The following is a 24968-nucleotide window of genomic DNA, read 5'->3' as shown; positions in this document are numbered from 1 at the left end:
AATTTGAAGTCATTTCCCTTTTCATTTCTTTTACTTTTCTGCTTCTTTATTTTGCAATTCATTACTTTTTAACTTCTTTTCTTTCCATTATTTTAGATTTTGCTTAATACTTTTTATATTGTAAAGGATTTCATTTCCCATTTTTTCATTTTTTACTTTTCTTTTACTTTTTGTGTTCATTTTTAGTAACTTTTTAACACTACTTACATTTTTTTTAGTTTATTCACGTATTTAATTTTATACTTCCATTATCTAACTTATTCACATTTTTAAATTTTTTTAAATTTGGAACCTTTTTATTTTTTTAATACTTATCATTTCCCTATTCTACTATTTTTTAAACTTTTTTGCATTTCTACTTGTACAATATTGCATTTTTTTGTTTTCTACTTTTTTACTGTTTTGCTTTCTTACGTTTTTACTTTTTTACTTCACTAGTTTCAAATTCTTCATATTTGTGCTTTTTTACTTTTTTAGTTGTGTACTTTTTTAAATTTTTTTAATTTTTAAACCTCTTGCCTTTTTCACTTTTTACATTTTATTTTGCTTTTTTAATTTTTTTTGCTTTGCTGCTCTTGCATTTTTCCTTTTTTCTATTTCACCTCTTTTTTAGTTCTTAATCTTCTGAACCATTTATACCTATTTAATTTTCATTTCTTTTGCTTGATTTCTCTATTTTCTTAGCTTTCAACTCTTGTTATTCATCTTTTTTAACTTTTTTAATTTTTTCCTGACATTTACTTTTTTTCCTTTCAATTTTATACTTTCAAGTTTTTCTTTTTTTATGTTTTACGTTTCCACTATTTGATATTCCTAATTCTTCACTTTTGTGCTTCGTTACTTTTCTACATTTTGAACTTGTTGTTTCGTTTTCTTTTAAACTTTTCACTTTTCAACTTATTTGTTTCCAAGTTTTTTTTGTTAATTTTTCTTTACTTTTTCAATTCATGACTTTTTTACTAATTTATATTTTTAGTTCCGTTTTTTCCCTTTTCTACTTTTAACATTAATTTTTAATTTTATTCTTTTTGTTTATTTTTTTACTTTATTACTTGTTTTACTTTATTACTTTTTCTTTTTTTAAATTTTTACTTTTTAACATTTTTCTCTTTTCCTTTTCTATTCCTCTACTTTTAAAAAAAAATTATTATTTACTTTTGCATTTTTTATTATTTGTATATTTTAATTCTTTAATTTTTTTGTTTTTTTTAACCTTTTAGCATTTTCAATCCTTTATTTTAACTTTTTATCGTTTTGTTCATTTTACCTAACTTTTTCAGTTTTTTGCTTTTGTACTTTTTTACTTGTCTACTTTTTTTAAGTTCTTTACCTTTTACACTTTTTAACTTATTTACTTCTGTCTTTTTTAAACTTATTTGCGTTTTATTTTCATCCTTTTACTTTTTTAATACTTATATTTTTCCGCTTGAATCATTATTTTAACATTTTCAGTTGTAAAATAATTAATTTTTTTTGTTTTCATTTTCCTTTTTTACTGTTTTACTTTCCCAGTTCTTAAATTTTACTTACCAAGTTCTTAAATTTTCTACTAGTGTGCTTTTTTACATTCTAACTTCTTTAGCTATTTTGAATATACCATTTTAAAAAAAATTGCCTTTTTCCTTTTTTTACTTTTAACTTAATTTCCGGTCTTATTTTTTTACTTTCTCATTCCCTCTCATTTTTACTTCCTAACCTTTTTAAATGTTTGGGTTTCAACATTTTTTGCTTATTATTTTTTCAAGCTTTTCTTTTTCTATATTTAATTTAATTTTAACTTTTTTGAATTTTTATTATTTTTCCCCGACTTTTTTCAGTTTCGCATTTTTATTTTCCGTTTATGTTTTTTTTCTTACTTTTTACGTTTTTGCCTTTTAACTTTCTTATTTTTTTTTACTTTAATGTATTTTTACTTTTTACATTTTGCATTTTAAATTTAATTTAACTCATTTTTTTTTTCAAATATTATTTTTTACTTTGCAACTTTTTTACGCATTCTTACTTACACATTTTTACTTTTTATATTTTTAAATTCAAACAATTTCTTTTTTTGACTTTTCGCTCAAATTTGTTAATTTTTTTTTTCGAATTGTTTACTTTTCTACGCTTTTGCGTTTTAACATTTTTACATTTTTGCTTCATTACATTTTTAATTTCGTTACTTTTTCATATTCATATTTTTTCCTTATCCCTTTTTGATTGTTTTACTTTTTTAATTTCTTATTTTTTACTATTCCCCTTTTCTACTTTTTACTGTTTTATTTATTTACTTTTTTACTATTTTACCTTCCCAACTTTTATTTCCTTTTTCTTTTTTTCCATATTAATTTTTTTGCATTTTAACAATTTGAATTCTATTTTTTCATTTTTTATCTGTAGTGCGTTTTATTTAATTTTTGCAGTTCTTTTGCTGTCATAGTACTTATTGACATGTTTGTTTTTTCTTCTTTTTTATTTCTTTAAATTTTACTTTTTTTTATTTTTCTACTTCTTTGCTTTTCTTTCTTATTTACCTACTTGTTCGCTTCTAATCTTTTTTTTACATTTTCACCTTTTTATTTTTTACTGTCTGACTTCTTTTTATTTTCCTACCTTTTTACTTTTCCATTTTTTAATTTTTTTTCTTACTTTTTTAATTTTTATCTCGTTTGCGTTTTTGTTATTTACCCTGTTTATCCTTTTTATTTTTGGGTATTTACTTTCATTCTATTTCACTGGTGCCGAACATCAGCTTCTCGCTTTTACTAGTCAATACTTTTATACTTTTTTGCTTATTTTTCTTTTCTATTTGTTTAGTTTTTTGCTTTCTTAAATTTCTATTTCTGTACTTTTGTTTACTTATTTACCTACTTGTTAGCATTTCACTTTTTTGTCTTTTTTTATTTTTTTACCTTCTGACTTTCTTCATTTTTCCATTTTTTACCTTTCTACTTTTTTATCTTTCCTTCGTTTTCTTTTCCATTTTTTAAATTGTTCTCGCTTTCTTTTTTGAATTTCTAACACTTCTACATTTTATCTATTTACTCACTTTTTTAATTTTTTTACTTTTCGTGTATTTATTTTCATTTTATTTTACTTTATTATCCTAATTTTGACTATACTGTTTATTCGGTATATTGTTTCTTTATTTTTTGCAGTTTAAATTTTTAGACATGGTTGCTTTTCTTAATTTCTGCTACTTTTACTTTACTTTTCGATTTTTTATACAAAGATTTTCCAATTAACGCAGCTTTTGCAAAAATATTCTTTCCGAATGCAAAAGAAGATTTTCGGAAAATAAAAAGAACGATCTTGAAGACTCGTTGCGGTACGTACATCAATAATATGACTTATTTCGGAATAGCGATTAGCTAGCACACCCCTACTGTTGAAATATTTTGCAGACTCGGAGGTCGCCATCTTGAATGTTAAAATGCTGGCCGCCATAGATTTCCGTCATCTTCTCGTTAGCCCCATACCGAACATACTTCTATTGTTAATATTATAGAGAATTCCGCTAAAAAATTATTAGGAAAGTTTTTCATTTTGTTTTTACTATTTTAACGACGTCGAGATGATAAATGTTAACTTATCATCACTCATCACTACAAAGACTGGTTTTACCAACAAATTTTCACCCTAGTGAGAAACTTTGGTTTTTACCAAATTTTCCTCCTTAGGGTGAAATATAGCATAGTATAACTCAAAGTGTTTTATAGTCTTAAAGTTTTAGTAAAACTAGCTGGTCGTGGCATTTCGATGCTACTTAAGCTACAAAAGTAGGATTTGTTCTTTTCAAAAATGCCTTAATTTCAATATAGGATAACGGTGAACGTGCAAAAACGGGACCCAAGTTGATGCTAGTTACTGATGAAATAAATTCGAAACACAAAAATCCCATTGGTTCCACCTAATTTTTTGGGTTTTGTAGGGCTAAACTTAATTAAATTTTGAAATCAGATTATTTATAAAAAATCACCATGTACTCACATGGCGTTCAACAAAGAGAAACAGATCTATGAATGAACAGGTCAAACCGATCGAATAAAATCAGGCAGGCTTTGAACCTCAAACCTTACCGATTCCGTCAATATGTGCGGTGCAATTACACCACACTGGAACTGTCGATAGAGGCTTGATGGTAACGCTAAACATTTGAAAAATGTAGGCTCTCTACACGATAGAATTCAAGCATTTCTCTGTAAATCGTTGCGAAATAGTAATTTAAAAATGCTAATTGGAAAATGGTTTAAATATTCTAGGAATTTTACACCCTTTTGTCATCTCTATAGGAATCCGGCAGCGAAATTTGATTTCAGGCATTAACCATTTGATGCCAAACTGTACGTACCTACATAAAAGGAACATTTCTGCACTGCTGGAATTCACTTTGTAATGGATACATCGCATCACAGGGCTCCCATTACTTGCAAAGTTCACTTTGTATTCATCATTGGGCGCGAATTCCCATTAACAGATGAAGATAAATACAAAATTTCCACCGAACACACCGCTCACTGTCAAACTACAAAAGAAAAGCATCCAATTACAATCCACCCATCCTCCCCAGCTCAACCGGTTACCTTCCGGGGGCAGCGGCGGTGATGCGAATCGACACTTCCCCACCCAGGATATCCCCCATCAGAAATCATTGTTTTTCACTGAAACGGAACCTGAGCCGGTATTGTTCGCTGCGAATTTGTTGGAAAATTTAATTTTCAGCTGAAATTCGGAAGAGGCTGCAAATGAGCACACACCTCTGCGGGTCGATTTCCACGGATTTTAAAATGAATACCGAAGTCTGCCAGCACCAAAAACCCAATAATATTTACATTAATTGGAAATATGGCTATAAATATTCTTATTGAAAGGTTGAAACGAATTTCGATTGCAGCTCTGAAAGCGATGTGAATTGTTTTTGATTAGGTTATATTGTTTAGCTGTGAAGGCATTTTACTAGATTACTAAGTAGAGTCGAACTACTGAATAGATGTTTTTGACGTCAATGTAAAACATTGTTCTCGAGTAATTGATATTAGCTGTCAGACTCTTCCAGCATCCCCTTCCTCCACCAACTTTTTCCAGCTGCTGTTCTACTCCGGGAAATGTATTTAAATAAACACAGCATGATGTTCAATTCCTTGGAGTGATGGCGATGATTATGCTGCATGAATTATATCCCATTGTGAACAACTGAGCGAATACTTGGAATGAAATATATTTTCTAAATAGAAAAAAAACTTTTCTACTTTTGACCGGAGCAGCGAGTCCGACTTGTTTCGAAACGTCAATTGTTAGCTCCCAGTTGTACCAGAGTTTTGTGATTCATGTGCGAAAATGTGCCATGAACCCAAATGTTACATCAATTTCGCTAAAAGCTTTTCCATAACAGAGGCTTCTGTAATAAATATAACCGTCCTGGGCCTACCAATTTTAATCTAAAAAATCCCTTTAGTTCCATTTCAGCGGAATAAAAAACCCGTTAGTGGATGATTCCCTAGAATCGATTTACTGCGCTTCCGTTAATCATCCGAAGCAACCCATCATTCATGAAATAATCGGCCATTCATGATCCACCTGCGTTGGCAATGTTGCAAAAAAAAAATCAATTTCCAGCCAAACCTTTCACCAGGCAGTTATAAATCGAGTGTCGTGCTGGCAGCGCACTCATAACTGCCGTTCTCACCACCGACTGGGTGGTGGTGGTGTTGGTGGCAAAATGACCAATCGTCACGTCACGAACGCGTATAACCCAGAGCTATAGTACATACCACGCAATACTCGAGCACCAGCACAAGCACTAGCTCTCATCTCCAGCGCCGCTACCATCATTGGAGTGTGAAATTGCCTAAATTCCGGATGATGGTTTTACCGTGCCAACTGGAACAGCTGGGGATTGGATCTAACAGATCAGATGCGACTTTTGCGATTGAAGAGAAGATTCCCAATCCACTTGAGCACGGACTGCACTGCTGGCAGTATTCGAAATAATTGGTTTTTTGTGTTCCATCGCTCATTACTTATATTGGATGCATTACTGACTGATGCTTCATACGAAGGAGACGCATGGTTTTTTTAAGTTGTTCAGACTAAAACGAAACACCATGCGTTCCCATATAACAACGGCGGCAATGGCAAGATAACCGAAACAGATTTTTTTCCCGATACACCAACATTGATTGCACAACTGTAATGCATATCTCCCCGGAGAATTTGGACCACCGCATTGATTCGATATCCAACCAAAGCACGTACCGGAACTATCTCAAATAGCACTACAAAAGCGGCGAATCGTGGGAAAATAAGTTTTTGCAACTCATCCAGCAGCAGCCAATCGGGTTCGAACAGAGCACACCGATCAAACTAGCGCCCAAATTTCTCCCACTAATTTTGTTTTGGACGCTGCCCGACCAACGACAGCATAGTGCACTGCGCGACACCGCCACGACCAGCATGTGGTGCAGAATTCAGTGCAGTGCAATATCCGATTCCGGCATCAGTATTTCGCGCTCGATTAACTTTGCTCTACTTGCCCGAACTTGCGAGATGATAGGGGGGGGGGGGGCTTGTGATGTTCCGTACGGTTATCACACGACACATGAATCAAAGTTCAAGAACGTGATGCTACTTGCAGAAGTTCAGTTCCGAAACAGCGGAGAATGTGCGCTTGGAGGGTTACCATTGGCTGCAGTCGACGACGACCAGCTTGGGTTTGAAGTAAGCAAATGTTCGTTTGTTGGAATTCGATGGGACAGGGCACAGAAAAAAGGAGTCCACAGAGTCCGAGGAGCTAGGGGCTAGGGGCTGGGTAAATTTATGGTCTGAACCATAACTCACTAAAACTGTGTCGGAAATATGTATAATAGTTGCCATTAGGAAACTGATATTTGTAAATTATTTCTGCGGTTCACGTGGTCAAGTATAGGAACTTTAAATGAGCATTCTGGACAGACCGGAAAATTAGAAATTTATGATGAATTGCACCGTACCGCTTATAACTATTTTATCATACTTACAATCGCTCAAAGTTCATCAACATCAAATTTACCTGAAAGCAAAGAGAAAGTTTGATCATTAAAATGTATTTTATAGACAACCTAATTAGGCAACGCCCATTGAATACGACACTGCCATCCTGCCTTTCAAAATTGACCGGAACTGGCAAACTTTGAAAGCAAATCACCTCTACGAATATTTAGCACACACAAGTTTCTCAACGACTAACAAACTACATTAGGTTCTATTTGTTTTCAGCACAACTCCCACACCTACCCTAGCTCGGGGAACTCATTCGTCGATTCTAGCTGTCATGAGCGATTATAATTTAACCTTGTTTTTTCTCTGTCCCCAGCAATAATGAATCGCATTGCTACCGAACTTTCCAGGTGTATAAGCACAATGTGCTAATGATGCAGTCATGTTCCGACCCTCATAAAGACTTTATGTGAACCAAAAGCCGCAGCCAGGAACGGCAGCTGTGTGGGACGCGGTCATCCACCACCGCCAGTGTGTGATGCTACTTTTCCACTTTTCCTAACCCATGTCACTGAGTGGACAGCCGAGAGCAAGGAAATGCCCCGGAGATTTCTGAGAGGTTAGCTACAACATGACATGATCAAACGATTAGGTTTTTCGGGGTGGTCCCAGGGAGTGCAACGGAGGTGGAAATGATTCGGTTAAATGCGTGGTGTTTTTCGGGTGCCAAGTGATTTGTGATGTACGCTGTGGGGTTGTTTAAGGGAGTAGCTTGGTTAATAAGAACGATTTTTTAGTGGTTCTCTTCAAGTACGAAGGACTTTTATACAATTCGAGCAAATCAGTCAGAGTTTGTAAAGGCTCGCAGGATTCCATAGAATATTCTTGAAGCTTCTAGAGATTTTCATAAATTTGGTATTTCCTAAAGAGAAAAAAAAATTAATGAATCATTTTGTATCTACATGAGCAAACCTAACATGGAAAAGTTGGATTTCGGTATTTCAAATTCATATCGTCAGTACTTGACACCAACTTGGGGCCAGTTAATCGGTAAATCGTAGTGGCCCAGTGTGACACTAAATCCAAACGGATTACAACGTATGTGAACGCCAATAAAGGAAAAAATCCGTTCGCATTCTCGTCGGCAAACCAGAGCTTCTGCGCTTACTTCTTGAGACATCCTTCGAGACCGAGTGACAAATAAAGTTTTTTAGCCCACTACACGTGCAATCAAAACGCAACTCAGTGGTTATAAAACCACCTTAAACTCTTAATTGTTACTAGGGAGATTAATTACCTTGACCATTCCCATATGTTGCGTGAAATGTTTGAATTATGTGTCCAACTGTTATCAATTTGGTGCTAGCTTGGATTTATCGTCAAACTGGCCCCAAGTTGGTGTCAGATACTGACGAAATGAATTCTAAACACTGAAATACAAATTTATTAACTTGCCATAATTTGTTAAAAGACTTTCTTCAAAAACGAATAACTTTCTTGAAATTCAGAAAATCATTCCTTAATTTCTACTAGTTTCGTAGTATATACCGGAAGCTCGTAAATACCCGAAGGTTCATTGGTTCATTGTCTGCTGCGTGAATGATTTCCTTGAATTTCATGCGATTATCTTAGACTCGTAAGACCCTTTTTGCCAAAGTTTATAGGATCTATATAAAGTTGGAAAGTCTACCCAAAAATTTAAAAAAATGGAATTTGCCGAACTTCCTGTATTATTGTGTCATTTGAGGTTCTACCACGCATTCATATCTGATAACTTCCCACCTGCGGTGCCAATTGGACTACGAGCAAACATAGTGGAAATCGGGCAACCAACCCAGGTGGGAACTTTAATCGTATGCCGACAAGTTAAGGGAAAATCGAAAAGCATCTGTTCTTCATGTTAGGACCGGTCGACACAGCATCTGTTCCGGAATAAGTGGCTGCAGGAGAAATTCCATGCCTCGTCAGTCACACCCAACACGGCAGCACTATCATGAGGTTAGGTATCGCAGATCTGGTAAGGTGGTATACCGAATCTTCAACTAACAACCCTGAGAAATGTAACTAAAGATAACAAAAAATGCTAATGACCTGAACATCGTAGAAGTTGTGTCGGAAGTGATCTCCAAGGCTGGAAAATTATTTGAAACTTACTGGACTTTACTGGATCTTGGACAGCTCTTAATAATGTAGAATTTTCCTAATACTTGACAGTTTTCCGAGGTTCAATTTAAGTTTGTACTACTGTTTGGAGTTCCACAGAACTGTAAAATAGTAGTTCCAATACGACTTCCCAAAAATTGTTGCTAGATTTACTACACATAACAAAATTATTGTAGTAGTAGGTTGTGAATCGAAGTAACATGTACGTACTTTCGAGGGTATGTACAATCGAGGGTACATCAATAATCAAAATTTCAATTTATTTTTTTCATCTTTAAAGGTTCTCAAATTTTAAATTTTCAAATTTCATTTTTATATTTATCTAATTCATGAAACTTCCAGTTTCCAAATTTTTCAAGTCCAAAAATGCTGTGATTCAACAATTTTCCACCTTTTCAATTTTTAAGGTTTTCAATCTTCCTTTTTCGAAGTTTTCTAATTTTCTAATTTACATATTTACATAAAATTGCAGCAATGTTTTTCTGATTATTTTCATTTTTCCCATCTTAATTTTTTTATTTTCAATATACCAATTACATACTCAATTTTTGAATGTTCCAGTTTTCCACCATTCCGAGTGGGTTCCAAAAGCTTGTAAGATTCTTCTCCTTAATAAAGTTATCAATCATAATTTTCCATTTGCAAGCTCGGAATTTAAATACTAAATTTTGTTAATGATTCGAATTTAAAACAATCGAATTTTTGAATTTCTCGATACTCATACTTTACCATTTTCTAATTCATCAATTTTCCTATCGTACAGTTTTCCAATTGCTCCACTTTCATATTTTACAATGGTCGAATTTGCTATTTTTCCAATTTATTATGTTTCCGATCTTCTAATGTTCCAGTTTTCTAATTTTTTGTTTTCCATTTTTTCAATCACTCAATTTATTCAATATCTCAATATTTTAATTTCGCAATTTTATTTTTTTCACAAATTTTTGATTTACCAATTTTTCAACGTTCCAATTTTACATTTTTTATCCATATTTTATAGCTTTCATATTCTCATTTTAACGTTTCCATTTGTCCAAAATGCTATCTTCTTTTTCCTGACTTTTCAGTTCCAAATTGTTCAATTTCTCGATTTTCGAATTTTCAAACACTACAATACTTCAATTTTCCAGTTATCAAATTTCTATTTCTTTGATTTCCCAATTTTCCATTGCTTGTTTTCCCTTTTCTATTTTTTGTTTTCCATTTTCCCATTATGTACTTTTCAAATTTCCGAGTTCCCACATTTTTAATTTTTCAATTTCCTTGATTTTAATTTGAGTTTGTCCAATGTTCCGAAAAAAATCCTGATTTTTGTTTTAAATTTTTCCAATATTTCTTTGCAACGAATTTTCACTCTTCCAATTTTTCTAAATTTACTATTTTTTAATTGTACAATGTCCGATTGTAATTTGCTCAGTTTTCCAATTTTTCAATTCTCGCTTCCTCAAAGTTTTTATTTTCAAAACTTTTCAATTAGCGAATATTCCCATTTTTCATTCTATAATATTCCGATTTAACAATCTGACAATTTTTTAATTTAAGTTTTTCTTTTATAGAATTCTTGATTCGTCAATTTTACAATAGCGCCATTTGCAAATATTACAATTGTCAGATTTCTTTTTCGTTTTCTAATTTCCTATTTTGGTATTTTCGAAACATTTAAGATTTCGAATCAACAATCTTGAAAATTTGTCTCGCCAGTATACATTTTTTTCATATCAACAACAATTCCAATTCGAAACTTTTCTAAGCTTGTAAGTTCGCCGATATTCTAAAGCCCAATTTTTAGTTTTCCTGCAAAATATTTCAAACCTTTAAATTGGTCAACTTCCTATTGTTCGAATTTTCAATTTACCGAGAAATTTTTTTTTTTAAATTTTTTTTATGTTTTGGGCTCTCAGACCCCCTTAAGGGAAGTTTACGTTAGGAACCAAAAAAGAATATTTTAATAGCTTCGGTTTCTTACAAAGAAAGAAAAATATATGTCCCGATTTTATCAGCCTAAAATTCACCTGATAAAAACGGGACTTTCCTGTAGTCGAATTTGCCAATTTTTCAGTTATCCAATTCTCAAATTTTCCAGTTTTACGATTTTCCAATATTCCAATATTCCACATTTCCAAGTTTTCCAAGTTTTCCAAGTTTACCAAATTTTTAAATATTTCAATTTTCCAATTTTCCAATTTTCCAATTTTCCAATTTTCCAATTTTCCAATTTTCCAATTTTCCAATTTTCCAATTTTCCAATTTTCCAATTTTCCAATTTTCCAATTTTCCAATTTTCCAATTTTCCAATTTTCCAATTTTCCAATTTTCCAATTTTCCAATTTTCCAATTTTCCAATTTTCCAATTTTCTAATTTTCCAATTTTCCAATTTTCCAATTTTCCAATTTTCCAATTTTCCAATTTTCCAATTTTCCAATTTTCCAATTTTCCAATTTTCCAATTTTCCAATTTTCCAATTTTCCAATTTTCCAATTTTCCAATTTTCCAATTTTCCAATTTTCCAATTTTCCAATTTTCCAATTTTCCAATTTTCCAATTTTCCAATTTTCCAATTTTCCAATTTTCCAATTTTCCAATTTTCCAATTTTCCAATTTTCCAATTTTCCAATTTTCCAATTTTCCAATTTTCCAATTTTCCAATTTTCCAATTTTCCAATTTTCCAATTTTCCAATTTTCCAATTTTCCAATTTTCCAATTTTCCAATTTTCCAATTTTCCAATTTTCCAATTTTCCAATTTTCCAATTTTCCAATTTTCCAATTTTCCAATTTTCCAATTTTCCAATTTTCCAATTTTCCAATTTTCCAATTTTCCAATTTTCCAATTTTCCAATTTTCCAATTTTCCAATTTTCCAATTTTCCAATTTTCCAATTTTCCAATTTTCCAATTTTCCAATTTTCCAATTTTCCAATTTTCCAATTTTCCAATTTTCCAATTTTCCAATTTTCCAATTTTCCAATTTTCCAATTTTCCAATTTTCCAATTTTCCAATTTTCCAATTTTCCAATTTTCCAATTTTCCAATTTTCCAATTTTCCAATTTTCCAATTTTCCAATTTTCCAATTTTCCAATTTTCCAATTTTCCAATTTTCCAATTTTCCAATTTTCCAATTTTCCAATTTTCCAATTTTCCAATTTTCCAATTTTCCAATTTTCCAATTTTCCAATTTTCCAATTTTCCAATTTTCCAATTTTCCAATTTTCCAATTTTCCAATTTTCCAATTTTCCAATTTTCCAATTTTCCAATTTTCCAATTTTCCAATTTTCCAATTTTCCAATTTTCCAATTTTCCAATTTTCCAATTTTCCAATTTTCCAATTTTCCAATTTTCCAATTTTCCAATTTTCCAATTTTCCAATTTTCCAATTTTCCAATTTTCCAATTTTCCAATTTTCCAATTTTCCAATTTTCCAATTTTCCAATTTTCCAATTTTCCAATTTTCCAATTTTCCAATTTTCCAATTTTCCAATTTTCCAATTTTCCAATTTTCCAATTTTCCAATTTTCCAATTTTCCAATTTTCCAATTTTCCAATTTTCCAATTTTCCAATTTTCCAATTTTCCAATTTTCCAATTTTCCAATTTTCCAATTTTCCAATTTTCCAATTTTCCAATTTTCCAATTTTCCAATTTTCCAATTTTCCAATTTTCCAATTTTCCAATTTTCCAATTTTCCAATTTTCCAATTTTCCAATTTTCCAATTTTCCAATTTTCCAATTTTCCAATTTTCCAATTTTCCAATTTTCCAATTTTCCAATTTTCCAATTTTCCAATTTTCCAATTTTCCAATTTTCCAATTTTCCAATTTTCCAATTTTCCAATTTTCCAATTTTCCAATTTTCCAATTTTCCAATTTTCCAATTTTCCAATTTTCCAATTTTCCAATTTTCCAATTTTCCAATTTTCCAATTTTCCAATTTTCCAATTTTCCAATTTTCCAATTTTCCAATTTTCCAATTTTCCAATTTTCCAATTTTCCAATTTTCCAATTTTCCAATTTTCCAATTTTCCAATTTTCCAATTTTCCAATTTTCCAATTTTCCAATTTTCCAATTTTCCAATTTTCCAATTTTCCAATTTTCCAATTTTCCAATTTTCCAATTTTCCAATTTTCCAATTTTCCAATTTTCCAATTTTCCAATTTTCCAATTTTCCAATTTTCCAATTTTCCAATTTTCCAATTTTCCAATTTTCCAATTTTCCAATTTTCCAATTTTCCAATTTTCCAATTTTCCAATTTTCCAATTTTCCAATTTTCCAATTTTCCAATTTTCCAATTTTCCAATTTTCCAATTTTCCAATTTTCCAATTTTCCAATTTTCCAATTTTCCAATTTTCCAATTTTCCAATTTTCCAATTTTCCAATTTTCCAATTTTCCAATTTTCCAATTTTCCAATTTTCCAATTTTCCAATTTTCCAATTTTCCAATTTTCCAATTTTCCAATTTTCCAATTTTCCAATTTTCCAATTTTCCAATTTTCCAATTTTCCAATTTTCCAATTTTCCAATTTTCCAATTTTCCAATTTTCCAATTTTCCAATTTTCCAATTTTCCAATTTTCCAATTTTCCAATTTTCCAATTTTCCAATTTTCCAATTTTCCAATTTTCCAATTTTCCAATTTTCCAATTTTCAAATTTTCCAATTTTCCAATTTTCCAATTTTCCAATTTTCCAATTTTCCAATTTTCCAATTTTCCAATTTTCCAATTTTCCAATTTTCCAATTTTCCAATTTTCCAATTTTCCAATTTTCCAATTTTCCAATTTTCCAATTTTCCAATTTTCCAATTTTCCAATTTTCCAATTTTCCAATTTTCCAATTTTCCAATTTTCCAATTTTCCAATTTTCCAATTTTCCAATTTTCCAATTTTCCAATTTTCCAATTTTCCAATTTTCCAATTTTCCAATTTTCCAATTTTCCAATTTTCCAATTTTCCAATTTTCCAATTTTCCAATTTTCCAATTTTCCAATTTTCCAATTTTCCAATTTTCCAATTTTCCAATTTTCCAATTTTTAGAAATTCCTTTACTTCGGTTTCATAATGCACCAATCTCTCAATTTTCCAAATACAGTAAGATTCCGTTTTTGGCACGTTCCGATTTGGCATGCTCCATTTTTGGCAACAAAAAAGTTCCATTTTTGGCAATAAATGGCAACATTGTTGTTTTACATAGTAAATCGTCAAAAAAGCTCAATACACATTTTGTTGTAATAATTGGTATCAGTTTTGAATTAATGAATAAAATTAATTTTGCTGATTTTTTTCTATCATTTCATTCCATTTCACATATACTTATATCATTAATGTTCTAGTAACATTTATGATGTCACAAATCGAAAACAAAAGCTTTTAAAGTAAGGTTCCATTTTGGCACGGTTCGAGTTTTGGCAACTGAAAAAAAAATATTTTTGCCGAAAACAGCATCCTACTGTATTCTCACAGTCGCGTAACCCAATGACTAGAAGAAAATTTTCTTCTAGTCACGTGACTGTCAGAATAGGGCCCTTAATCCATATTGGAACATTGAGACAAATCTATAAATCTAAACCATCATTTGCTTTTCAATTTATCCAATTTTGCAATCTTCAAATTTTTAAGTTTTTCAAATTCCAAAGCGGCCAATTGCCGATCTCCCAGTGCTATTATTTTTCAAATTTTTAATTATCTCCAATTTAACCTTTTCTTAAATATTTATTTGACCAATTCGCCACTCTCTAAATTTATATTTTTTTGTAATTTTCCAATAGCAATTCATTGGCAAAGTTTTCGAGTTTATATACTTTCAAGTTGTCAAATTTTCAAGCCGCCAAATACCTTAATTTCCAAGTTTTTAGGCTTCCACGTATACAAACTTGTATATCTCCATTTTTTTTTAAATTCATTTTGTAAATTTTCCAAATATCCGCATTTTGAAATATTCCAGAACCAAATTAGCCAAGTTCCCAAGTCCTCACGTCCACACGTTCTGAAGTTCCTAGCTCTCCAATGTCCAAGTCCCCCACGGCTCTAAGTTCCCAAGTTTCTCTTCAAGGGTCTGATGATTAAACTATATAATTTAATAATATTTCGGTTGTTGGGCAAACTTTGACGAATTAATTTTTTTGTTGGAGCAAATCCCAAATATCTCGACAACTATCGCATTTTGGAAGATTTTTTTTAATGCATTTTGATTTGAAATGACACTTAGAATCGCCTTCTGTAACAAAATTACATTTTTATATGTTAATTTGGTTGAAATTTAAAAACATGTATGAAGTTATCGTTGGAAAAACTTTTTTACAAATAAGTTCTCCTCCGTCATGCAATCACATTCAAAATGTTCTTTGACAAAATACAAAACAAATGTTTTTTTTTTGCAATTTAATATTTTAACGTAAAGATCAAAAAAAAAGAAAGATTGTTTTTTTTTATGAAAAATGACATATCGCTTTTTTCAGTGTCTTTTGTGAATAAATCTTAATGCAGTTCAAAATAGATCGCAGAATATCATAAAAAGTCGTTTCTAAAACATATAATATGTAATCTGAGCAGACCTAAAAAAACCACAGAAAAAATTAAACATGAACAAGTCGGACTTCTCAGCAATAGCTAATGTTTTATACGAAACAACTATGTAAAATGCAATAAAAATACATTCACAGCTCAATCTTAATATATTATTATTATTATTATTTGCTTTTATAGGCTCTTCTCCCACATTCAAGAATCAAACGCAGACTCATCAAAGGAATCAGAACCTCAAACCAATAAGTGGATTTCGTCAATAAAAGTGTCGCCCCGTGGCTTTTCCAGATCATTCACCGGGCTCTCCCCTGCCAGACGCACGGCGACGCGACCATTCGGAGCAAATCCTCCGATCTAGATTTCAGTCACATCAAAAACATAATTCAAGCGAATTCTCTTTACCGATAGTAATCATCGCAGCTCTTGTCGCTGGCAGATCCCCTGCAGCTTCCAATCCAACACGCGCACAACCGTCTCAACATTTCGATGCGTGATGAGCCATCCCAGTGACATGTTCTCATGCAGGCCAAGTGAAAAATCAACAAACGTTAAATCTAATAGCAGCACGTTTTCACTTTCGATTGGCCTTCCACCTTCCATTTATAAGCGAATTGGTAGTCTGTTGATGCCAAACATAAAGTTCCGATCTGATTGAATTCTGCTCAGCGTGGAACGGAGTCATTCTGAGAGGAAAAAAAGGTTTTCATTAGGAGCTCACTTCCCTGCTTCATTGTAGGACCAGTCAGTAGTGTGAGGGTTGGAAAGACCAAAGCCATTCTAACACTATCGCTATGGCTCCCGAACTTTTTTTTTTCGATAGAAGGGGTAATCTCTCGTTAGAAAGGAATAAAGTTATCCTGACTTGTTTGGTCATGTGTGGTTGAGTTGACCGCTCTCTTATCTTAATTTTGAAACTTTTGTCAATTTTATTTCCACTCTCCCGCACATGATTCCTTGCTGAGATGTAGATAACACGGCACCAACAAACAACCGTAGTGTTTCCGGAAAACCGTAGCTCGTTTAGATTTCAACAAACAATTGGAACTTCCTAGCGAGCGTAATTAAATTGCTCCAGAGGTCGGAATGTGCTGCTCCTCTGTAAATGGCATTCAAACTAATTTGTGGATCGTCATCTACAATATCCGGACCGTGCCACCTCGAACGACAGGTTGAAGCACGGTGAGACGACACAAGGAGATAGTTTATTGCGGTTTTTTGTTGTTGTTGTGCCCTTTATCGTACTCAAAGGACTGGAAGCGAAGCGATGCCAAACAACGACAATAGCAGCAGCAACGCGATTGAACACTCGACATCGTCACCGTGTGATGCTCTCGTAATACCCAGATAATTGCCATCTAAGCGTCACCATTGTCCAAACTTTTGACAGCTTGAACTATAACATGCTCACGCGCTCCGTCATTGGTTAACGGGGGAAAAGTTTTCCCGCTACGCTCATGCTCACATATGGACGGACCGGTTGGCTTGATTGAAACCTTCTGAGCTGGAATTAATTTCGTTGTGGAAAAATAGTTTTCGGTGGTGTTTTTTGTTTGTTTGCGGAAATGTGTTTTTTTGGTTGAAGATGGTGGTTGTTTTTTGGTGGATGGGTTACCGAACTAACCGAAACCATGATTTCAGTTGTTTTAATTTTGAATGTGGAGGACGAGAAATGCCCTAAGCAGAATATATTGTGCTATTTGCAACTATTTTAATTCAAATAAGGTGCAAAATATATCTATGAACGGTTAACTAAGCATGCAGCAACTTTTACAGAAAAAAAGCAGAACATTTTATAGAATGTTACGTATTGAAAAATATTAGGCCCATATATTTAATTGCATCACTAGACAAGATCTTTCCACGTTGCACTGGTTCAAGAATTTTGGGGTCCTCAAAATTTAATTTTTCAAGATTTTAAACTTCTGAACTGGACCGACCGATTTCTGTTGTTGATCCTGAAATGAAAGATTTTTTACGTAGTTCTAAGAAAAAATGCGAAACTCTCAAAAATATTTGTTATATTTTTGAGAAAAAATTACGTCAGCATTGATTTTTACTGCGAGAGTCTTCAACGACTTCTTGTTTTTATATTAAATTAAAAAAAAGTTCATTAAATTTTACACAATCGGAAGAGTGGTTTCGGAGATACTACATATTGAAAATAAAAAAAAATCATTGTTCCACACATGCATGTATGCAAAAAATGTAAACGCATGGTAATTCGCATATGATTTTTCTTTAATTTTTATGAAATTGTATCTCCAAAAAAAACATGTCTGACATCTCTAATTGTTCGATATGTTGTGTAAAATTGGATGAAGCTTTTCGACAAAAATATAAAAAACAACAGTAGCTGATGAAGCAGTAAAAATCAAGTGAAACCAATTGGTGCGCAATTTTTTAATGCTAAATCAATTATTTTTTAGTGCTTCGTAATTGTCGTTAAAACTACATTGAAAAATATTTCATTTGATTATTCAACCAGCAAACCCGTTTTAACGGCTCAAGAATAATCATTTTGAAAAATAACGACTTTTCGAACCTGCCTAACGTTGTAAGAACCAGTCTAATGACGAGAAACACGGGTCATATAATTTAAGATAAGGGGAAGATTCTACCAAACATTACGAAATTTAAAGAGATTGACAATTTTTTTGGTGGAACTTCTGTATGTACATACTTTAAAAAGCTGTCAAAATACGAAAAACTACTGTGGGCTGAACATGTAGCGCGAATGCGGGAAGAAAACCAGATGAAAATATGTTTACCAGATAATCTTAAAAAGGACGCCGACCTGGAAATAGACTCCGCACTCCGGCTGTGTACACTAGAGAAAGATTCGCTAGCGACAGGCGTTCAGGTACGCTGAAGAGTTACGGCGCAAGATAGAGCAACATGGAAATTTGGCATTCGTTGTTCAGTCACGATCCGGAACATGATCCAAAATGTTCGGTCGTGATGATGAATACGTTGATGTTGAAAAATTCCATATCAGAATTCAAACAGCTTTGAAGACGCGTTGAAAGATATTATAAATAATATAGAAGTTTAAGAATATTCTCAGAACAAAATCGAAGCAATAAGCAAAAAATTCACAAAGAGACCAAAATAATTACTGAAAATTAAATTACAAATTAATAATTAATTTAGAATTTTCAAAAAAATCATTGTAACTATTTTGAAACATTTGTGAAACATCTTAAGAATATAAAACTTCTCGGCAACTTCGAAAAACAACTTTGAAACCTATTTTAAATTGAGATTTGTTTGAATTTTCTTTGATTTTTTTTCGAATCCTTTTCTAAACTTCTTTCCAACTAATAAAGAACAAATTTCGAAGAAGTTTGAAATCAATTTCAAACATGTTTCAAATATGTTTCGTAGAGCTTTGTAATCATAAAGAATTTCCACAAATGTTTCGAAAAAGTTACTAATAAATTTCAGTGAGCATGAAAATAAACCGAAAAAATAGGAACACTTTTAGTTTGCTCTATAAAACACTCTAACTAAAACATTTTTTAAACTAGCTCTAAAGTTTTTTTTTCTAAATTTAAAATCCTTCGAAACTGCTTTGAATGGCTATTAAATTTAATGATATTTAAAAAAAGTTTAATCAAAGTCGTAAAGAAGCTTCAAAGAAATTGAAAAAAAAATTCAAATGTACTATGATACATACTTTAATGATGTTTTGAACATGTTTCTTAGTAATTGAAAATTCTGAAAATCATGTTAAATATTAGTTGCAGTATAGTAACATAGATTTTGAAAATAGGTATAAAAACCATGATATTCTTTTTCGATTTGTTCTAAGAAGTAAATAAAGAAAACCAGAGATAAAAATGCTTGTTCTCACTTTTAGTAGTGCTGAATTACTCTACCAGCAGGTCTATCCGGTTTTTTGCTTCCATTAAATTTATTAATTGCTATATTTTTAACTTTTAAATTAGTATAATTCATATGTACTTTATTTAGTTTGCTCTATCCGCTATCTTTACTCTCCTGATCTTACTTGTTTCATTTCCTTTACTTACAGCATCTTTTTTCTTGCTTTATTCGCTCTATTTGAACTTTTCCGCTTAGTTTAAAAAGTTAGTTGTTTTTTGTTGCGTTATATGGCAAAGAAAAACCTAAGTGACCCCTTACAAAGCAGTTTGAAAAGTGCATCGCGAATTTGAAATAATTGCCACACACCACCGCAAGGAAGCCATCTTGGACCGCTTCTATTTCTGATTCACATCAATTCACATCTCTTAGAAGTGTTCCTACGTTGTTTATTTTAGCGTCCGAATACTACAAAAATTATGATCATAGAAGATAATTTTACTATCTACAACTATACTGAATATTGCTAACAATATCAAATCATCGGAAGACAAACTGTGATCGTTCAGAAGTCAATTCCACAGACTTTTTTGTTTTGAGAAAAAAATGGATGAGTTTAGCAAAATAGTGCTCTAGAGAGAACATTGGTGAATAAGATGCGGCATATATTGGCCAAAACATATTGCCTTCATCGGGTAGAGGGCGCCTGCAGTAACTTTTAAACGAGGAGATATAATGCTGACAGATTCAGAATTACTGCGAAATACCTATTCAACAACTTTGTAGCGGAAATCAACTTGCTGTCTCACTTTATTTAAACGTTAGTTTTGGTGACCTCTTTGTGGCGAAATTTGGAACTACAAAAGTCTTCCGAACATACAATTTTGCTTCTGGGGCGAATAGGGCTCGATCCAGGTATGAGACGAAAAGGATCATTTTGCTCTGGTCACTCTATGTTACGGTCGTATAAGGTACGACGTGTGACGCCATAACCATAAGAACCACTAGAGGTTGTCCTCAAGGAGGCGTGCTGTCACCCCTTCTGTGGTCAAAGGTAGTGGAAGGAATCCTGAACGAATTAGAAGGTCTAGAATACGAAGTAACGGGTTACGCAGACGACGTTTCCATCACAGTTGGGGTTAATATTAGGAGTATTGCAATCAAATAAATAGCTTCACGCATAAAACATGATTGTTTTCATCAATAGTCTTGATAGAATCACATTCGTTTAAAGGGATCTCCTCTCAGTCAGCTTAAAAAAATCAATTTTTCTTTTTTTGCTTCCATCGTTAGAGTTATTATCTGAGAATGTTCTTGCAAAGTTTCAGAATCCAGCTGATTAACATCTCATTCCTGTAAGTTTATTTTAATTTGTTTTCCTACTAAAAACTTTAAAGCCCATTTTATAAAAACAATGCCGTGCCCGGTTACAAAAAACTATAAAAGCATTTTATTCAAGTAAAACATTGCCTTTTAATTAATTTAATTGTGCATAGACAGAACTAAAATATGTTAAAAATCTCATTTCACAGTGTTATTGATGCACTTACTGATAAAAAGGCCGAAAAATCCATTTAAAATTTCAACGCTCAATCACCATAATAGTGTATACTGTGCAGAAAAACCTTCCGAATAAGGAAGTAATTAAATTTTTCGTTGCAGGTAAAAATCACGGGCTGAATGGAATTTAAGTTGTCCGAAGCGAGTTGCTGCGCGAGACTGTTTATAAATCCGTCATTTTTATTTATTTTGGCACCCAAAGAATTTTTCAATTATATGTTCAAAAATATGTGTCTCTTGTTGTTTTCCTGTTTAAACAAATCCTAACAGACACCTTTTTATGAGAAACTGATGAGGAAACACCCTTAAGTTACTTAGATTTTTGCATTTTTGCTCACCCTGTAACACAGTGTTTTACAGGGTGTAGAAAGCGGGAAAATTTTGATTAACGATTACGTGGACGTTGCGTTTTCCGCAGTAACAACATGTGTTCTCTATTAACAGATATATTCAATAAGTGCAAAGCATCGTAGCATGAAAAAGGACACAGAAAATCGACCGAAACGTCGGACAATATTAAGGCCCTTTCAAATACATGTGAGAGACTTCAAAATACGATCATATCGAAAAAAAAACTTGGAAATTAATTCCCGCGCCGACACACTGGTAATTTTAATATTTGTCGATACACCGTTACCGCCACCGCAGACAAACAACGTGTTGATCTGAAATTATTGAGCTAATCCCTGTTGAATCTGTTTTTTTTTAAATGATTATATTTTTTTATATGGGAAACTCAACACCCACAACGAAATTCAGTTGAGAATGCGATGAGGTCGGATGTTGGAGTTATTGTAAATAATTCAGTTCAAACATTGCCCAAATTTGCGGACCATTCGAAAAGGGTCACGACTCTCCAGAGGGAGCTTTGGGTTTTACATATTTAATTTGACTCTATTTCAGCCCCGTTAAAAACCACGTCGGATTTTAATTATCACTCCCGTTGGTAGTAATGATGCATACTGTTTGTTTTTTGTTGTTGATGAAAATTTATGTTTGAGTTTGTTGTGCATTATGTAAGGTAAAAAAAAATAAATGACAATTTTATTTCGTTTCTGTTTGGTTTTCCGCTTTGATGTTAAATATTCATATCACCAAGTTTTTCAATGCGGAGTGGTCGACGCATGCAAATGTTCAAAATCAGTTATTCCAAACCTGAATCCAAAATACAACAATGAAGGGGGGTGCTCAAAATGTATATCAGCATAGGATTAAAGCGCCATTTGGTATTTACATTTCGATATTTACACTGCCATCAATGTTATGTTAATAATAACACAGACAAAAGCCTTAATCTCTCTTAATTTCCATTATGTTTGCTTGAACAAAAAAACCGTTTTCAGCAAATTTATTTCACGACACCCTCGCCTTAATTACCAAGGAAAATATTAAGCACTTCGCAAATTTAATTCCGAATACATATAGCGCAAAAAAAACAATCGCGCGAATCTCTACCAGCCACCGACCCGAATTCAGTAGGCAGAGCAATTTCCCTCTCATAAACATAAAAAAACACATTTTTCCCCTCACCTTGTTCAATTTAATTGAAAATCCAAATATCATAATTCATGAGCTTGGTTCATTTGCAAACTTTTTTCTCCTGCGCCACCGCCACCTCGTTTGGTGTTTTTTCAGTCTGGCGTAATCCGTGTTTGTCCTTGCGATGATGATACAAATCTATTCAGGGCTTGGTGATGCAAACGACTACTTTCGAGCACAAACGATCATCCGTGGGGGGAAAAGGGTAAACATTAACTATCCTAGAGCTGAATGGAGCCATTTGTAGCTGTTGTTGTTGTTGTTCACTAAGAAACATCACAGAGTATGCAATTAGTGCCGGTCGGTATCCTTTTCACGCACACACGGCAACACACTTTGCATGGTAAAACAGATTGGTTGGTGGAATCCTTGCTATAGTGCTAAGATGAGATGGTAATTATCTCGGGTTGATTCCGTTTACGCGCACAACTTTTCCCGCCATCTGGTCGATCGGAAGTTACACTTAAAAGTACAGTGAAACACGTCCTAGCGTCGCGACCGTTTCAGTTCAACTGAAGGAAGCGGAATTCATATTATACAAATAGTCGCACCTGGAAACGACGAAGCTAAGCTTGTTGCTTTCAGTACAGGAGAGTGCAAGCTGTGCTCTCTATTCAAGCTCAATATTTAAACGAGAGCGAGCCTGAGAGAAAACTCATCTGAGTTGACTTCCAAGTTCGTGACGGTATCCTCGACTGAGTGGAGCTTTAAGCGGGCGGAAATACGATTGGAAACTTGCTACATTATCCTTATTGCTCTTCATAGAAAGCTTTGCTGTTAGTTTGAGATAAAAGTTCCTCTGGTCGACCTTTGCTACTTTGGGTTTAGCACGAACTGATTGGTACCGCTCTTGATTCGTGAAAGTCCTGGAGAGCTTTTCGGTGGTAAGCATCATTTTCAATTTAAGTCTTCAAAGTCACAATGAGGGTTGAAATAATTATAAATAGAGCATTTATACCATTTTCACTCTTTTCTCGAAACTTTTCAATATTAGGACCCGTTTCAAAATTTCTCATGAACGGGAGTGAAAGATCTTGAACGTTAATATTTTTTGTTGTACAGAACGGAATTGCAAAAAACAAATCACCATCGAATCGGAAAAATATGCACCTATTTTGTATTAAGTTTCGAAGTATGCCATAAAATAGCTAAAAACTGATTTTCAGAACATCTTTCGAAGTGGCAAAGTTGGAAAAGTTTTACTAAGAAAAGAGTTACTCTTGATAAAGATTTTTACTGAACAACTGAATATATAGAATTAAATATTTTGGATATAGGATGATAAGCATATGTTGGCCATATTGGGGAATATGCTGCACTAATTTGGCCCATCCATTGGAGTTTGGTGCGAAGACGAGCCACCAAATCAATCAAGTCTGGTTTAAATATTGAAACCAATTTCATTATTATTTAACTTATATTTTAGTGAAATTGTATCCAAAATGCTGTGCAAGCCACACCCATTTTCGATTCGTTGCTAACAAGGCGTCTATAATTCGTATTGTCCAGCATATTTTATTTACTCATATTTCGATTCAATCAGTGGTAAGAAGAAAAACCGAATTGCCGACGCCTTGTTAGCAACCAATCGACTATGGATATGACTTACACAATAATTAATTGTATCGATATTCCGAAAGGGCCAGTTCTGGTCAAAGTGATTATTTGTCTGTATCACAGTACCATTTCCCGCTAGCTGTTAGGATGCGGTGGTACTTTGAAGCTGTGACCTGGCTGAATTGTTTGGATTGGATAATTAAAGTATTTTAAGATTGTTTCGTTTCTTGCCGATAGCAGATGCCATAGCGAGTTTCGTAAGAATGCAGTGTTTCCTGCCATCAAAGAATCAGTTCCTTTTAGAAAAGAAAAGTTGCGTCCAACTTTTCTAGAAAACATCAATCCTAAGAAAATTAATATAATTTTCCAATAGCACGTACAAAGTGCTGTATCCGAACTAGTAGTCCAAGGTGCATTTGACCTTTCTCTTCGATTAATTTCATACCTGCACGAATTTCATACCTGCAGGGTCCAAATAACAAGTCACCGACATCTACATGCCATCTAATCTCAAACTACACCCATATTAGTACATTTTCGAAGAGTTATATTAAACGAAAGAGATATATCTGCGAATCACTCTTTTCCACATTTCTTATCTACTGGCCATAACTGATTTTCATTGTTTGAGGCTTCTGAATGTCACAAATGGCGTAAATCACCAAGTTCTGTCATCTACTGAGCACCCCTTTCAAACGGCCCCTGTGTTGTAACAGGTTTCAAATGTTTTGTAATTAGCGGAAGTCACCATCTTGGATTTCAAAAGGGCTTCTAACAACAATTTTCATTATATACAAAAAATTATACTCAAATTGATAATGGTTTTCACTATTTTATGATAACCGGAAGCAATCA

The 24968-nt window shown here is 32.8% G+C and overlaps 1 protein-coding gene across 8 annotated transcripts in view; it reads right to left on the bottom strand.

The window, feature by feature from the left end:
• The window catches only part of LOC131677310 (peripheral plasma membrane protein CASK), a 110401-nt gene extending 87341 nt beyond the window's left edge, over positions 1 to 23060 (bottom strand). For 4 of the 8 annotated variants that reach the window (XM_058957043.1, XM_058957040.1, XM_058957041.1 and 1 more), the window contains exon 1: positions 22548 to 23059. In XM_058957043.1, the coding sequence (XP_058813026.1) occupies positions 22548 to 22580 (33 nt within the window). In that variant the 5' untranslated portion in view covers positions 22581 to 23059. Of the gene's footprint in view, positions 1 to 6995; positions 7015 to 22547 lie in introns of those variants that run through there. The other 4 variants (XM_058957038.1, XM_058957039.1, XM_058957042.1 and 1 more) reach the window with 3 other exon arrangements.
• Positions 23061 to 24968: the final 1908 nt, after the last annotated feature.

Source organism: Topomyia yanbarensis, chromosome 1 (genome assembly GCF_030247195.1).
Source record: "Topomyia yanbarensis strain Yona2022 chromosome 1, ASM3024719v1, whole genome shotgun sequence".
NCBI lineage: Eukaryota > Metazoa > Arthropoda > Insecta > Diptera > Culicidae > Topomyia > Topomyia yanbarensis.
This window is presented reverse-complemented; position numbering and strand designations above follow the sequence as displayed.